This window comes from Chroicocephalus ridibundus, chromosome 16 (genome assembly GCF_963924245.1).
Source record: "Chroicocephalus ridibundus chromosome 16, bChrRid1.1, whole genome shotgun sequence".
In the NCBI taxonomy this organism is placed as follows: Eukaryota; Metazoa; Chordata; class Aves; order Charadriiformes; family Laridae; genus Chroicocephalus; species Chroicocephalus ridibundus.
Genome location: NC_086299.1, coordinates 6,580,434 through 6,598,309, shown reverse-complemented (window position 1 = coordinate 6,598,309; position 17,876 = coordinate 6,580,434). Strand labels below are relative to the sequence as shown.

Below are 17,876 nucleotides of genomic sequence, written 5' to 3'. Positions count from 1 at the left end.
GTCATATAGGTCAAACTGTCAGCTCAAAAAATGTAGCTAAAGTTCAGAGAAAATTAATTTTCTCTGCAAAATATTATCTTTTTATTCATCCTAACCAGCCTAAAATAGATAACTGTAGTAGCTATAGGTGAGTTTCCTCGTTCAAGATTCAGAATACCACATTCCCTTTTTACCATGGTAGAAACACAGTTAAGATTTCCCTTGCCCATCAATTTTGGGTTTTTCTTCATTGGGGTACTCATTACTGTCCCATCTGACCACTTAAAATGTAGGATTAAGCTAATGCTCAAAACATACGTGTGACTTTGGGAATGATTGTTTTCCCCCTTTTACCAATGAGGAATCTGAGGTACAAAGTTATCTAGCTCTCCTATATTTAGCAATTCTAGAGTGCCTAGTTGTTCAGGATTATTAAATTTGTATTCCTTACTTGGTAAATTGTAACAATAAGGCATACAGTTTGCAAAAAGTAACCACAGATGGAGGAACTGCACCAGATTGGAGAATTATGTATTTTCTAAAGGAAATAAAATCTCTCTTCCAAAATCTTTATATATCTTTTCCCTTTGAAGTCAAGCATTCTTCATTCACTTTTCAAAACACATTGATGGGTCATCATTAATGAATGAAAGTGAAATCAGTGAAAGAAAGAGATTTCTTTCACTTCTTTGCTGAAGATATAGTCCAACACTGCAGCTTACCTGCTGCATCCTGTGCTCTACTCCCGATATGCTCTGCCACAATGTATAGCATCTAATAAAGCATCAGTGGGAATAATTTCTGTATCATCTCTCCCTTACTGTATGTGTCAAGAATAAAAAGCAAAGGGGGGAGCTACATCTTCTATATACACGAGAATACTTTTATTATTATTATTATTATTACTGGCTGTTTTTAGGAGTTGAAAGTAGATTACAAGAACAGGTATTCGTCCTCTTTCCCATCTAGGAAAACTGATAAATACAGAGCCGCTGAACTGGGAACAGAGCTCAGGCCTCTGGATCTGCTCTCTCATGCCTAACTGTTAGACAAACTTTCTGGTTGGTAAGGCATCTGAAAAAATAAATAATTTTGTACATGTATGTTCATTTAACTAGGATACAACTAACAGCATTAAAGACACCAGAACACAAACAGGTAAGCTGTGGCACAGTAGAGCTATGTTGAGAGTCACATCAGGGAATAACATATACGAACAAGATTTGTCTTTCACTTTTCTGTTATAACCACTAGACAATAATGCTGCCAGCTATTCACTCCAGACATAAACTAGCAAGATAAAATACTTATCTCTATTACTGTGTCATAGGTACTGCTTTAACATTTGCTGATACAATACCATCCACAGTTTAACATTCATTCCCTGTCTGTTCAAAGACAGCATGTATTTACAGTGGGTAGATCACCTTTTCAACAAATACATAGATTTCAGATCATAAAGCCGCAGATCTCATATACATACAGGGAATTTTAGTAATGACAAAATCTGTCCACAATTCCCTTTAAAGTACACAAGATGGACACAAAAAGTTTAAACCAGTTTTTGGTTTGCATTGCGACTCTTGAGCTATTAACATTTGCTCCACACACAGATTTCAGAAACTGTGAACTTTTCCCTCCAATGCAGCTGAAGCTGATCTACAAATACCCTCCCACCTATTGGCCCAGCAATAGCACCCTTCCCCTCCATCAGAAAGGCTCTGGGGTGTAATCCCACCCACAGTCTTCCTTATATAAGGTCTGGTCGGAAAACAGCTACTTCATTTTTGCTTTTTGGTCAGAGGGTGACTGTAACTTCTTTCCACAGTCTGGCAATGCCTGTGGATTTCAGTGGAACCTGGAATCTTGTCAGCAATGACAACTTTGAAGGTTATATGGTGGCCTTAGGTAGGTGAAAATACTTGAATCTATCCTTCTTCCCTTCCCTCATAAGGGTCCTCCTGAATTTTAAAAGTCTGAGTTCTTCTACAGCCTAGGTATTGCTGAAGTTTTTTTCTCTAAAAAATTATGGAAGGATCTTTGTTTATTGATAAACAGATGGCATTAATTATACTTTAGCCTATCGCCTTGCAGCTTTCAGGAATTTCTCAGGCTAGTACTTGTAGAAAGTAGAGTTGTTTTTATAGTTTTCATCAGAGACAGGGAGACTTTGCGCTGTCCACTCAATTTCTGTTGCTTTTTGAGCACAAACTTACAGAACTTATGTCTAGGGTTAATTAAATGTTAAGTAACAAAAAAAAGTGCCTGGGTATTTGCCACTTCTAGGTAGTTGTTTAGCTTAGTGTCATTTATCTTTAAACAGCTTACAAAATACTTCTCTCACTGCTGTGATCTGTTGGTAAGTCTCTCTAACTGTCCCTCTTTTGGAGTGCTTGAAGGTAGCCTCTTACTTTGCTCAGATCTTTTATAGAGAGAGATTAACTGTGCTTCAATGGGGAACTAAGGAAGTTCTCAGTTCTTCATTAGCTTTCTTGTGTCATTAGCTTTCTTTTACAAAGTTCATTACAGACTGACAGCAGGAAACCTTGTGCACTGCCTTCTCTTCTCCCTGCCTCTCCCAACCCTTTCTGTCTTTTTGACTTGTGTAAGCTGATGACCTGCAGCGTCCCTTGTTGGTTGTTCTATACACAACTAGAATGAAATCTGTTCTCTGGCTGTATCTATGCTGGTTGACCTAGTTACACTGTCTAGCTGGTATCTTTAACATGGTGAAAGAACTCTTCTCTGTTTCTAATACTGCTGTGTTATCAATTAGAAAAAAAGGAAAGGGTGCTCTTATAATGAGGATTTATTCCCCAGTTTGAATACCAAGTAATACGCTCTTAATGTGTTAGTGTCTTCAAATGGAACAGAGATTTTTGTCTGTTCCTTAATATTAAACATTGTCCAGCTAATTAAAGGGCTTTTTAAATGAAACTTAACTACCAATCTTGTGAAAAATGCCATTTGTTTTCAGCATGTAATTGGGGGAACTTACTTAAAAGTAAAGGTGAAGAATCCTGTTGATGATTTACAACCTATCTTTAATTACTTCTGCTTGGTTGCTGGTATAGTGAACAAAACAAGGACTGAAATCGATATTGTAGAGCTAGAATGAAAAACTTTTCTGCCAGGGTAAGTAGAGGGAGGAAGCTAGTATCTGATCAGCTGAGTAACTAGAGTGTTATGGATAACAACATGGCTATTCCAAGCCTAGCCCTTCCTTTAATTTAATATCTACCTCTGAAGAGCAGATTTATAAATAGTTTGTATTAATACAGTCTTATAACAATGTTAAGGGTTAATGGGTTTGGCTGCTGCTAGTACTGAATTCAAACCCCTCTATGCTACAATAAACTGATAACCATGTAAAAACATGACTGACAGATTCTGGCACTTCTGTAATGCATACAGTAATGAAGTCCCACTTCAAACACAGACTGCATAATGAGCCATATGGTTCAACACATGGTAGCTGAACACACCCTGTCAAGAAGATCACAACCTCAGCCTGTATAAATGGGGAAACTTCGAGTGGTCATATGAAATAACACTTTTAATCTAGGTGAAGAAAACAATTAAATTGATTAATATGCAGCCCCCCATTTTACCCATCCCCTTTCTAAAAACCCAACTCTGAGCATGCTATTGGGATGCAATGTAATTCAGTTGCTTGTCAAGTAGACAGCCTGTTCCTCTAAAGAAACAAACATTCACTAGAGAAATAGAAAAGAATTCTAGAAGTGCTACTTTAAGCTTAGTATTGCCAAGAACATCAGGATTCTTTTAAAGGTGACTGATCATTACAGACAACCAGGAAATCTTTTGACAAGTGTGATGTTTTCTAGTCGCGCTTAAAAAGTGTCAATAGCAAGGGGCATGTCCTGAAAACAAGCATGAGTAATTCATTTTAGGACTGTCCTTCATTTTACCCTATTTAGGGTATAGCGTGCAAAGAATTCTTGTTAATTCACTTAATGCCTTTCCTCTAACAAAGGATGAGAACAGGCATTAACTGTTCCCTCTAGCTAAGCAGAGGGTAAGTCTGAGACCAAGCTTGCGGTGTCTGTGTCTGGGGAAAACAACTCTTCCCCACTCCCAAAAGGACTCTTCTGACTCAAAGTCCTATAAATCTTGTATAGGAATTGTGCAACGGTTGAGTAACTGGTTTCCAAAGAGTAAAATGTACAAGATCAGGACTTGATCTATGTAACACACACCACCACCCCCCAACAACAAAACCTTGCATAGCAGTAAAGTCAAACTATCTAAGAAATGCTTCTATTAGTAATAAAGGTAAGACCTGGCTGTCAAAATGGCTGGTGACGAATACAACTCTGACGTTTTTTTCTCCTGTTGAAGGTATTGACTTTGCAACACGCAAGATAGCAAAAATGCTGAAGCCTCAGAAAGTGATCAAACAAGATGGTGATTCATTTTATATCCATACCACTAGCACATTCAGAGATTATTTGCTCGAATTCAAAATTGGGGAAGAGTTTGAAGAAGATAATAAAGGCTTGGATAACAGAAAATGCAAGGTAAGACTTGAATATATAAAATCAAGAGGTCATGACAAAATTAAGATGCCATGATCAATCCAGCTACTTGAGCTGAAATTGTTTCAAGAATAGTATTTGTAATGCAATGCAGAGGTAGGAGCCTGAGTTACAGACAAGGAGTTTCACTTTCGGGGGGGGGGGGGAGACATTGTCTACAAGTATATTGCAGAACTGAGACAAAGACATACAAAACCATTTTTATTTCCTCTTCCACAGAGCCTAGTTACCTGGGAAAATGACAAACTTGTCTGTGTCCAGAATGGTGAGAAGAAGAACAGGGGGTGGACTCACTGGCTTGAAGGAGATGACCTGCACCTGGTATTTACTTCAGATTTCTATTAATTCTATCTCTGAAAAAATATACATCTATAATGTGGTCATGGTACGCACAAGTCTTCTACCTTTGCAGTATTTATAATGGGTGATACATGGTGAGCACATTCTGCTTTCCTTTTAGTTTAGCTGGAACAACTTCATTGTTTCACTGTCTTGTATAGTTAAATTCAGAATGTTAAGCATAATTTATTAGCATGGCAGCAGAGTGGTGGTCAGTACTCATGGCAAAGGATCTATGTTCACTTTTAGAAGCAGTTCCTTTGATCTAGACTTTTGTTTGTGTGTTTGGTTTTTTTTGGTAGGAGCTTCGTTGTGAGAATCAAGTATGTAAACAGGTCTTCAAGAGAGCTTGAACTGGTTCCTACAAGCAAAGACAGCTATATACAGGAGACTATGCATCCTCATGTCCAGCGATGGCTGTACGGACAAGAACTGATTCCTTGTACCCATTAACCTAAATGTTCTGATGTTTCTGGCTCAGGAAATAAGTCTGTAGTTGCCAGTGTTAAAGATCTGATTTTTGCTAATAAATGCCCAAAACCAAACCAATCTCAAGTACTTGACTTCTGAATGTGTTTTTTGGAAGGGATAAAAAATAACCCAAAACATAAGCGATATGGCTTGGGTCTCTAGTTAACTAACAGTCTAAATGAAAACAAGAAAACCTGCCTATTCTAAAGGGGTATGCTGACATGAAACAAAATGGAGGGGGAATGATGGTAGGGAAGTGAAGATAACAACAAAGGATACATATTTATTATTCAAAATGCTTCTCTTTAATATGCAGAGTAGTAGTTAACTCCGCTTGCTTGTATCTTATATGTGTAATGTAAGGTCCTATATTGTGCCATAGCTGCTTTGTTCTCAAAATAATAAAGTTCAGCTTACCAGAGGAAACCAGCCTGTGACCAAATTCCAGAACAAGGAAGACAGGTCTTGAGTAATCCATTGTAGATTCCAGTCTGCAAAATAATTGAACTCTATAAGCACATATACAGAGTGAAAACAACGCTGCTTTAGTTAAGATTTATTTATATACTTCTGTTCAATTAGGTTAAATGTTTTTCTTTTTCACCTTGTGTAATGTTGCAAGGAGAAGTAGGTTTTATTCTGCTTTGAATAAACACATGTAAGTGGTCAAGTCAACTTGGTAGCTACATGTGAAATGAGTTGCTGCGTATTGTTGGTAACATTTTGGGGATCTTATTGCTAGTGGAAAGAGAAAAAAGTTTGATTAAATCTAGCTTAAGTTTAGTAATTTAACTACTTTCTATGAAAAAAAGATAAAAAATCTGAAGTAATTCCTGACATTTTAAAACATAAATAACACATGAACAACATCATAAAACATAAATAACACCACCTTTTTGATACTTCTTGGCAGTTCAGAGGCAGACAAAATCTGTTGAAGCTTGGAGGGCTTTTTGTTGGATTGGACACCCCCTCCTGCCCCAGTTACTAAAGGCCTATGTAAATTTAAGCTAGTTTCCAAAATATTACAAAAACAACTGGTTTTCCTTATACAGTTAGGGAAATGTGGGTAATAAAATGCCAGGTGTTTATTCTATGAATCCTGACAGTGCCTTCCTTCTGGAACTGAGTATTTTTCATTTATCTGAAAACAAAATTACTGTTATTATGTTATTCTAATATAAATAACAAATTCGTGCAGCAAACCTACTCTGTTACATCAGCAATATGCAGTAACAGCCACGCAGACCTCGCTATTCCACTAGATGGCATCTTTGGAATGTATTACATCTCTATTTCAATTGTAGAGGTTCCTAACAGCAGTATTTTAAGTGTTAAATATTGCAGATACTCAAACCCCACAGCTTTTAAGCTGTGCACTCCAATAAGATATGCATGAGAAGCAATATGGCAAGACAATGATGACCTGGAGAACTCTGTTAGTAAAAAGAGGGCCTCCAAGTAGAAAGAAATAAGAAAAATGCAATCTTAGAAACCTGTATGACTAGAAGTGTAATAATTGATTAGTAAGGCTGCTATTAGGAAAGTCCTTACTGTTAGAAATATAGAAGAGTTATTATGAACAGTGATATTACTTTTCTTATTGCTACCTTCCTACTTTAAATTGCTGATCTGAAAGCAGGTAATGTATAAAACTTGCTTGAGGATGCTTTGGAGATCTTGACAATGACAGAAGCTGCTACAGTGACAAAACTGCTTATCGTAATTTTGTTTATGTGCTAATCAATTCATGTGCTTTCACAAACTATAAATTAAACATATTTAAATGCAAGGTGAAAAAAGAAAGGGAGTAGTCACATGTTCTGGAAGTGGTGTGTGTGTGGGGAGAAGACATTAAGATAGCCTTTGTCAAGAAGATATGTACTTGAACTATAAATCTGAAAGACAAGAACAAAACTCAGAGAAGCACTTGAACCATTTTATTCAAAGGTGTTTTAGATCACTTCATTTATCTTACACTATTGCTTTGATGGTGAAACTTTTTCATCAACAAACCTGTGATTTTTTTTAGTGCAACTGCTGACCATGTGTATTATAATGCCAGCTGCATGAGAAAGTACTTCACAGATAGGTGAACAAAAATATGTTGCCTTCTGGATTCTATAATCAAAATAGACAATGGAAAACCAAAAGAACAGCCAAGATTCAGTCTCTAAAACACTTTTTCTAATGATAATATGAAAAAAAATAGTTATACAAAATGTTTAATGTAAAGAGTCACATCATTGAATGTAGTTTGCTATTGTTGTTTCTAAAAGTTGGTCCTTGTGGCAGACTTATACAGAATACTTTTAAACAGAGCACATAACTCTCTTCCCTGACATCAGAAATATCTTTAAGGTTACTAACTTTTAATCAAAAGCTTTTAAGACATAAATTTTTGTTAAGTCCCCTAATAATTTTCTTGCTTACTATTCTGTGCAATGACTATATAATATGGAATAAACTAACAGTTTAGCATCAGAACAAACCAGAAAGTGAAATCATGTAAAAGCCTGTGATCTGGATTATGGCCCCAACTCTATGGGGAAAAAAAACCCACACCACCACCACAATGAAACATAATCCCAAGAAGACAAAGAAACACAAAATGAAGCATAATCTAAAAATCAAAGGTAACAATGTGCGTATGTTCTACAAAAAGACCAGCAATATATACATATTATGATCCACTTACTTACAAAATAATTTGTTTCCCATTCTAGGCACGTTGGTTAAGTTATCAAGAACGTTGGTTTTGTTCAAACACCTTTAAGTCACTAGAGTATGTTAAGGAAGATGGATACTGAAACACAAGACCAAACATTGTATCTGCCTCATATATGCTAAAAAAAAATCTGTTCAATTTCATTTATAATTATTTGCAGTGATTATGGAAGTCTTAATTCTGTCCTTTGTTCATATAGACCAGTTTGCTTCCATCTTAAGAACATCTTGTTGTCCTCCTTTTATGGGATTCTTTCACTCACTGAGTCAAACCAGGCTGCACTGCGCATAGCTGTGTTACGATCTTATTATTAGTGACTGTTCATCCCGGGGCAAAAATCTGCTGATGCAATTCCCATTTTTTTGTCCTCTTCCAAAAGAGTAACTTCTCAAAATCCTTCTTTTTCACCTACGTGTACTATAACTGATTATAGCTGGAAGTGAACATCCAATTCACTTAAAGTCAACACAGACCCTAGCTGGTTTGTTCCCCAGCTGGGAGTTTGAGGGAAAAAAAAAGAGGAGGACAAGATGGATTTTTCACAAAAATATAATTTTGTGGTACAATGAAAGAACTAGGGGCAGAAAAGCTTGTGTTTTTACACAAGAAACGAAAAAAATACTTCAGGCTTAAACTATGCTTAGAAAGGGCTAAGGCCCGGTACTCACTGGGTCTTGGTGCTTGCTTTTTCCCTTGGGGTGTTACACAGATTGTAGTAATTAGACAAAAAGCCTATAGTATCTCGATCACTCGTCACTGAGACGCGGGCTAACACCTTAAAGGAGCGCAACACGCACGGATCCGGTGAAACGGGAAGATTTCAGTAGCCTGACCCCAGCTTGGAGCCCGCCGTTTATACCTGAGGGGCTGCTCCGGCCTCCGGGCAAGCGGCGACGCCTCTGCCGTCGGCCGCAGCTCCCTCCTTCCCGCCCTTCTATCACCCCTCGCTGATGAGCTCCCCTCAACGCTTCCCTCACTGCCCCGCTCTCCTCAGCGCCCCCCTCAGAGCCCCCGTCAGCGCCCGCTCCCGCCCCTCACGGCCGCCTCCCCTCAGCACCGCCCTCGCCCCTGTTGCCATGGCGCGCGCGGGCCGCCCCTCCCGCCCCGCCACGACGTGCCGCCGGGGCCCCGCCCCTCCCCGCCTCCCCGCCGCTCACCATTGGCCGACGCCGGGTGGGGGCCCGGCATGCCCGCTTCCCTCCGCGGCGCCGGGCGGCCTCACGTGATCCCGCCCCAAGATGGCCGCCGCCGCCCTCTTGTTTTGATGAATAATCTCTGCGCGGGGCAGGGGCCGCGGCGCGGGCGCGGGCACGGGCCGGGGCGGGGGCCGGGGCCGTGGGCGGGCTGGGGCAACCGGCGGGGTGGCTCCCCCTGGGGTGCGGCGGCAGCTGAGGCGCGGGCGGGCAAGGGGCTGCGGGGAACGGGCCGGGGGCGGCGGCGGGGCCGGCTGCCGGCGGGCGAGGCGCGGCGCGGCCGCCCCGGAGATGCCCTTGTGAGGCGGCCCGGGGAGGGGGGTGTCTGAGGCGACAGGAAAGCGCTTCCTCGGAGCTGCCCCTCGGCGGGGCAGAGGAAAGCGCCCTACCTCCGTTCACCATTAAGAGGAAGGCGATGGAGGAGCTGAGCGCGGATGAGGTGAGTCGGCGGGGCCGGGGCCTGAGGGGGCGGCCGGTCCCCGCGGGGAGAGGGCGCCGGGCTGTGCCGGGCCCTTCTCCTCACCGGAGGGGGGTCGCTGAGGCGCTGGGCCTTTGCCCGGTGTCTGCGCTGGGTGTTTTTCGTGCTGTCCCTGAGCTGCCGCCCCCCGGCCGGTTGGTGGGGTTGAATTTTTTCTCCTGGTTAATTGTTCGTTCTCTGTTTCCATCTGCCAGGTAGTCTTTATCTGGAGGACGTTTCCTTTCTGTGTGCAACGCTAGGCGGTTTATATGTTCCCTGAGAGTGATTTTTTTTAAAAAACAACCAACGTGCTTTTTAACATAGTAAACCACTTAAAATCTTGCTTCCTCAGATTCTTGGCTGAGAGGCAAGGGGGATGTATGTGTGGTCTTATATTTAATATAATTTCTTCTTGAAACACTTTGAAATAGGCTTGCCAGTTTTCCAATGCTTCCTTTGATTTACTTTTTAAAAATTTATTATTCAATCTCTTGTTCTTTCACTTAAGAGTTATACATGTTATGATTCTATTCCTTGCCCATGGCAGGGTGTTGAAACTAGATGATTTTTAAGGTCCCTTCCAACGTAAACCATTCTATGATTACATTGTGACTGACAAACATCTGACATGGAATAATGTGAACTGTTTCTCGTTTTTGGTTTTTGTTTTTGGTGTTTTTTTTTTTTTTAATATAAACTGAGGTGTTATGTTTTGCCCGTATATTGGAGGACTCTCAAATGAATTCTGTTGTGGTACTGATCAGGATATAGGGAGTTTCCCACTGTCCCAGTGTAATGCCCAGATCATGTACAACTTTAAATGTTCCCTCATCTCTTTAATATTTTGTTATTAAAGCATACTGTGTACATATAAAGTGTACTGTAGTGAGCCAGCTGCAGCATAGGCTCATTGCTGTACTTATACTCCAGGGAGGATCAAAAGAAGTTATTTTTGTTCTGTGCCATATCTTATGGCGGGATTGTAGAGCAAGGTGGCTGCGGTTGTCACTCAGATTTGTATTCCAAAAAGATAAGATGTTTTTGATAACGCTGTATATCATGATTTAGCAATCCCACTATGTTGCAGCAGGAACTAGGAGGAAATACTTCATGCTATTTACTTGATGCAGGTCCTTATACTCTGAGTAAGTGTTGAGAAAAGGAGTACAATTCCCGTGTTGAGGACAGTGGGACAGGACACCGGTGGTGTAATTCCTACTGCGAAAAGGGATCTCTAATTTTATAGGTGTATTTCATGAGTACTTTGTTTACATGCAGGTCTTCTAATTGTTAAACTGCATCTGATTATGAGGTGTTTTATGATTAATTTCAGGATTATTTAACCTCTGTAAGCTTGTTTGTGTCACTGCTTCAGCAAATTACTGACATCATCAAAACCACTGCATCGTGGAACTGAGACTGCAGAAAATGAGTTCTCCAGCAGGGACTCATGTACATTTTCTGGCAAAATGTTTGTCTTGAGTGACTCAAGTTTTTCCCTGTCTTTCTATTACAGGTCTGGTAGGACCAAAGCTGACTGGTCTTTAAGGTGATTGCTTGAGACAAACTTAAACTTATATCATTTGAAGAGAGTCACACTGTCACTTCTTATTTTTAATGGACTCCTCATCAAAAAGTCAGAGCCAAGTCTATTGTAATATTTCTCCACTTCTTCACTTTACTGTTACTTGGCACAGTGGACCCTGGGTCAGAGGTGAACTATATGGAAAAATAGCCTTCTGAAATATGTGACTTCTGTCCAATTCAAACTTCTTATCTGGTGGTGACTGAAGGCAAAAAAAGCACTTAACTAAAGTTGGAATTAGTTGCAAGCCTCTTGTAGATTAGGTTATCTTCTTGCATAGAACCGTAATTAAGTATAACAATAACAGATGCAATTGATAATGGCTTTGGGATTATAGGATATGTTTTAGCTTCAATAAGATATTTTCCACTGTGGTCAACAGTGTCTGTCACTGAAGTTTTCTCAGTGTTTACTTTGTTAAAGCACTGGAAGTTGTCATTCACTACAGACCAGACTAAAATCTTTAGGAGGGGAGAAAATTCCTTTTTAGTGTGCGAATTTTAGCACGATGGATAGCACAAGATGTGAATAGGGACTGCATAGGAAAAAAAAAAACCAAGCCAAATGTGGCAAAAAGGGAGAAAGAATGACGTGAACTTAGCATCTTCTAACATTTACATGATTTTTGAGTAGTTGAGTTGTGTTTTCTGAGCATAAAACATGACCAGTGTCACCAGAAAATGAAGTATTTCTTAAACCAATTTAACATGCTCTAAGGAATACAAGAAAAATAAAGCTATCCATTCAAATTACCTTTTATTGTACAGGTTTGGAACTCTTCTATGATTGTGGTAGAATGCAAAATTCCCTTAGTCTCACTAAGCAGTTGCCACTAAAGCAGGTGTTGTTACAGAATTTTTTTTTAACTGAGAGTGTGAGCCTGAGGGGCCAGTCTTCCTGGTCATATCTCTATTGGTCTGCTGCAAAATTAAATTATCAATTAACCATCTTTAAACAGGGTGGTATTTTTACATTGTTTGGTTTAGTGTGTCCAGCTAACAGGTTTTAAGAAGTCCAGTAAGATCAAAAATGTATTTCTGAAAATTACTATTCAAAGACATAGTCCAGATGTGTCCAGCGAAAACTGTACTAATTAAAAAACAACGTGCTTTTTGCTTTTTCCATTCAACCCATTAGGGTTTTTTATTTACATTTTAAACTGTATATTATGGAGTTGTGCTTTGTAGGGAAGATAGACATTGTTTGTTCCCTAGCCTTTGTAATAATTAGTACCAAATAACTTGTCACTGTTAGGTAATGTAATGACACATAACAGCTTTGCCATATGTCACTATGGCAAGTACTTAGCTGACATCAAGGGCTGGGTATTATTGAGGTACCCTAAACTTTGCTAAGAAAATATTTAAAAAAAACCCCAGCTATGTGTTTTTCTTCATGCTAATTTGGAGACTCATTCAGTCTGAAATGAGAAGAGGTCACTTTGAATTCCTGCAATTTGAACATACGATATCTGTGTTACGGGAAGGAGACAGGTTGGGGCCTCGTGACTGCGTGAACAAGCTACGTCTTCTGAGTCCCCATGTTGTGCTCATCTTCCATAGTAAAGCCCATCTTCCCTCCTCTTGATGCCCTTTAGTCTTAAGGGAAGGGAATTAACTGGATAGAATGAGTGCCGTTTTATGCTGTATTCTCAGACTTCTCTTTCTGCCTGCACGTTGGCCTTTCTAGCATAATATCTTTGCTTCTCCCCTTTTTTTTCTGTCTTACTTAAAGCTTCCTTATCTTCAGATCAGATTTCTGTGATAACTTTATGTAAATGTAGAGGAATATGACAACTTGGGGTATCTAGAACCAAATCTGGTCATTTAACAATTGCTTAATGTACCCTCAGTTGTGAAAGCTGTCTCTTTCGCTGGAAAAAATATTTTAATGTTAGTTTGTTCAGCAGTGATGAAGATAAGTATATTTTGCCTATCATCCTTAAAGGGACAGGGAAAAATCTTGCACTAGTTTTAATTGCAATATCTTATCGAAAAGGAACTTGGTGTCTACGCAGATTTCCTTGTTCCATGCCCTTTTCTGAATTTTTTTTCAGGGCAGGTTACAGTCTGGCGGATTGGTCCATAGGAGAGATGGGTGGTTGATGGACTAAGAATGACAAATACGAGGCAGAAGGTTCATCTTGGTGTCCTCCTGTTTCAACAGTGATGATTGTGGCTGGTTTTGATGTAGCTTTGGCATTGATCTAGCCGAGCACTGTAGGTGAAGGAATGCTGGGTGGCAGAAGTGTGACCTCAATTATCTGCTTGAAACTGGGAGAAGAGGAAGAGAGGTTTTGTGCAAATCATACCTTGTGAGGGATATGACCTTGTTTGAGTAATCAACATTTGACTGTATTTGAGAATAAGTTGATACGTATGTTGATTATTATCTATGTCTTTTTCTCCTTACGTATTTCCTTCCTAACATCAGATGTGGAACTAGCTAGCAAGAATGAATATGAACAGTTATGGAAAAGTTTCACATCACACTTATTTTTTTCTTTTTCCATAATTAATCTTCATCTTTCTCTCTCAGCCACTTCTGCATATATGGGCTATTTGCGTGTGTGTCTGTATTTTTTTTTTTCCTCCGTTCCTCCCTACCATTCCCTTATCTGAAAAACATGGTTATAGATCAGTTGAATGGTAAGGAAACAGCTTTTAAAACTTTAATTCAACACGCTAATTCAAAGAGACTTCAATTCAGCTAGGTTGTTTTACTGATAATATTTTTGGTACAGCTTTATGAGCTATGAACATTTCATTTGGATTCAGCAATAGGGAAAATGGACATGGGGACACGTAGCTGATATTTTCTCACGTATGCCTCTGAGGGGTGAGATAGTTCTGTAGTTTTCAGATAAACAACGGAAAATTTATGATTATAAGATACAAGCGGAGAAAAACTAAGATTTTTTTTTTTTTTTTTAAAAAACCCTTTAACTTAGAGACCCTAATTTGTACAGCTGCTACTTACGGCAAAGCTAAACAATTTATCTATGCAAAAGCTCCCTTATTTTGCTTGACAAGGAGGAGGGATTAAGACATTCTGCTCATAGGCTTTTTTTTTGTCTTAAGAACAAAAAAAAAAGACAATTTATTTTCTAGCTTCCTTCCATGTTCATGTGGTGACACCTGTCATGGAGGAAGATGTAGTTCCAGACACTGTTTTCCCACAGTTTTTGAAGTCTGATTTAATTTGATCTGTTCTTCTTGCTGGAGTAGGTTTCACAGGCCATTAAATGACTACAGTAATGTAGCGTAGACATTGACTTGACACAGATCCTTTGTTCACTCTTTCACTTGCTTGGCAGTTCTTTAGGATTATGAGCAGAAACGAAAACCGATACATTGCATGCAATGCAACGCTCGAGTATCATAATACAAACAGGGAATAACATGAATTGCTTATTTTTGCAGGGAGTGGACACCCTCAGATATGATACTTATATTTTGTGCTGGGCCTATTTTGAGCTGAACGTGTAAACTTTAGGAACAGGTCTTCTGAGGCAGCCTGTGATAAATAATTTATTTTCTGTTTTTCATTTATGCTTTGTTTCACTTGGAGCACGTACAGGTTATGAGTTTTGTAAGTTTTACTTTGTCTATTTATTTCTTGTGTATAGTATTAGTGTTCTGTGTTAACATGCTAATTTTAATAAATAGGTTCATAATGGTTTTCTGAAGTCAGATTTTGAAGGCCAATGCTTCTCTGTCTTACAAGTAACATGCAAAAAGTGTTTTTTAAATTTTGCGTGGTGGAATGTGTCTAGGTGATGAGAAGATGTTATTTACTGTCTGTCTTTACTTCCCAAGCTGCTTCTGACCGGCAGATGAGTTGTATATTTTTAGTGTTGCAGGTCTGTTTCAGATTAACTTGGACAGCAGTCTTCTTTAATAACTTTCAACTGGATTTTTTTAGCATGGGTTTTTTTATTAGTATCATGTGGTGTGAAATTAAGGCAAAGGTCATGTTCATATTGTCCCTTTTATCAGATTAATGCAGTTTGTTTCATCAAATGCCAAAACAAATGGGGAGGAGTGTTACAGGTTTTGAAATTGCTGAGCAGTAAATGTTAAACTTGTCTTACGCAACCGTTTGATGCACAAACACAGTGTTCTCCGATGCAAATGGTTTTCCAAGGCAGCAAATGCATACTTAAAATCTAAACATCAAGGGTATTTTAGCATTGTAATGCAGAACAGAAAAATGGCAGCAAGACTTGGCTCCATTTAGCGGGTTATCAAGTAAAGCTTCTGTATTTGCAGATTCACCAGAGTGAATAAGACAACCACAAGGTGCGTGTGCACATATACATGCAAACAAACTTGTTCATTTCCTGTTACTTTATCTCCTTTGTGCAGATTCGTCGAAGGCGCCTTGCTCGGTTGGCGGGTGGACCATCTTCCCAGCCAACTACGCCACTCACGTCACCACAGAGAGAGACCCCACCGGGACCACCTGTAGTGACACCAGCCCCAGGGCCATCCCATAGCCTAGGTCTAAATGTCCACAGCATGACCCCAGCTACCTCTCCAATCGGTGCATCAGGTAGGCTGGCATGTTGGTGACAAAATTATTATTGTATGTCTACTGAAAACTATAAGGCAACTCCTTATCTTTAGAACATGAACACTATTACTGGTGTTATTTCTGCTGTTACTAAAAATAATTTTCAAAAAGAAATGTTCTAAAATGGTGAATGAAGGTTTTCATTTTCCAAATAATAAATGGTTAGAGACAATTCCAGGTATCGGTAAACCAATGCCATTTAAAATATGGGTTACCAAAGCTTGAAGTTTGTAATACAGTTTCATATTGCAGAAAAGAAAGCTTTCCCTGTCTGTCAAGGAGACAGGAAAAAACCCTTTTCAGTCTTGCAACACAGTTTTTTATTGATTGGTTTCTAGGTACGTTTTAGCAATCAGTCCCAAGTTCATTTTTGATCTTCAATTACTAGCATTTGGCACAATTAAAAATAGTAGGTTGTGACTGTGCATTGTCAACATAAGAATAAAGTATTTGCTTTCTCCCTTTCTATTATTTTGCCAATTTCACTATTTACTGGAGTGAAAATACAAACAGGATATGTACAAATGGTGTTTATTTCAGAACATATGAATAATGTGATCTATTAAAGTCAGACAAATTCAGAGAGCATGGAAAGTTGGGAGGATTACTTTGCAGAGAGGTGAAGACAATATTCTCATATATAATACCACTTTTGATCTAAAAAAACCCACAACCAGACCAACCCTGATTTCAAGCTGGGTATCTTGGGAATCAAAACAAATTAGCACAATTTCCAGTATTGTTATCTTTATCTGAAAACTGAAATTGTTTTGCATGTGTTGTAACTAAGCTAAGAGGTTCACAAAACCAATCTCAAAACAAGTGTCAAGATTGTTTTAAACAGGTTTTCAGTATCATAGAATCATTTAGGTTGGAAAAGATCATCAAGTCCAACCATTTGATGTCGATATATTGAGGCGCCCAAAACTGCCCATAGTGCTTGAGTGATTTCTAATGATTTGATAGGAATAATATTTTTTCTGGTGTTCCTTGATAAGCATGCAGAATTCTTCATCTATTTACCTATTTGCTTTTTGAAATGTTACGTTTTACCCTTTGGCAGGTACAGTAATTTACAAGCTTAAATCCTGTAATTAAATTACAGTGCTGTTCTGAAATACCTAGAAGTGACTCCTTCCTGCTTATTTTGTTGCCTTGTATCCAAAGCAGGACAGAGAAAAGCTATCAAAAGCATTTCCTGAAAAAAGCTCATTGCAGATGGAATTTAACACTGTGTATTGTCCTCATGATTATAGACAGCAACCCAGAAGCAAAGGTGACTCTTTTTTTTCCTTTAAGAGCGGTGCAGAGGTCACTTAACTGTGTTCACTCAGCCTGTGGTTACATGGCTATTTTAACCCATCTTAGGTCTGACTCTTGCTGAAAGGAGTATTTCTCACCACCTCTCCCTCTGCTGTCCTTAGCAACTGTGTGGTGAGGTGGATCATGGACTTGATCCAGGTGAAAACTAACCCAGGAAAAATAAATGGTTAATTTTCAAATAGATGAGGTCCTGATTCATCTTACTGCACAACTGTGTAAATGATAATGCCAACAGACCAGGAGGTGGGGAAACGTGTACCTGGAGGTAGAAATGTTCGTGTATTGGCAGATGGGTTTATTATGGTTTGAAGCGGTCAGATAGTGAAGACCTTAGAGACTTCTGTTTAAGAATTCATCTGTCTGTACTGGACAGTACCTAGGTACATGGACTAGATTGTTTGATTACCAGAAACAGAAGTTACCTAGTGTTTGCCTCCTACAGTGCCATTCATTACAGCAATTTAATAATGTGTGTCTTTCTTATACGAGGGTAAGAGATACGGTTAAATTGGGGAATACATCAGGAAAAAATGTTGACAACTGATTATCTGCTGTATTTGTTTAGCATAAACGAAGACTCAGCTAATGCTGTGTGGTTTGCAAGAGTTCCTTTGAGCAGTGAAATGGCTCAAATGGACATTCAGAGAGCAACCCTGGCAGAATAGCG

General features: G+C 39.2%; 2 protein-coding genes across 4 annotated transcripts in view; both read left to right on the top strand.

The window, feature by feature from the left end:
• Positions 1–1,700: 1,700 nt before the first annotated feature.
• Positions 1,701–5,807, top strand: RBP7 (retinol binding protein 7). The gene is made up of 4 exons (XM_063353784.1): positions 1,701–1,887; positions 4,342–4,520; positions 4,758–4,859; positions 5,180–5,807. The coding sequence occupies exons 1-4, from the start codon at positions 1,815–1,817 to the stop codon at positions 5,228–5,230; spliced, it is 405 nt and encodes a 134-aa protein (XP_063209854.1). The 5' UTR covers positions 1,701–1,814; the 3' UTR covers positions 5,231–5,807.
• Positions 5,808–9,446: 3,639 nt separating this feature from the next.
• The window catches only part of UBE4B (ubiquitination factor E4B), a 40,718-nt gene continuing 32,288 nt past the window's right edge, over positions 9,447–17,876 (top strand). For 2 of the 3 annotated variants that reach the window (XM_063353596.1, XM_063353595.1), the window contains exons 1-2: positions 9,447–9,708; positions 15,679–15,865. In XM_063353596.1, coding sequence (XP_063209666.1) covers positions 9,685–9,708; positions 15,679–15,865 — 211 coding nt within the window. In that variant the 5' untranslated portion in view covers positions 9,447–9,684. The remainder of the gene's footprint in view (positions 9,709–15,678; positions 15,866–17,876) is intronic. The other variant, XM_063353597.1, reaches the window with a different exon arrangement.

What these genes read in the sequence shown, in the direction of transcription:
- RBP7 (XM_063353784.1), top strand. Translation starts at nt 1,815, where the DNA reads ATGCCTGTGGATTTCAGTGGAACCTGGAATCTTGTCAGCAATGACAAC. An exon ending in TGGATAACAGAAAATGCAAG is followed by an intron (nt 4,521 to 4,757) that starts GTAAGACTTGAA and finishes CCTCTTCCACAG; the next exon opens with AGCCTAGTTACCTGGGAAAA. An exon ending in AAGGAGATGACCTGCACCTG is followed by an intron (nt 4,860 to 5,179) that starts GTATTTACTTCA and finishes TTTTTTTGGTAG; the next exon opens with GAGCTTCGTTGTGAGAATCA.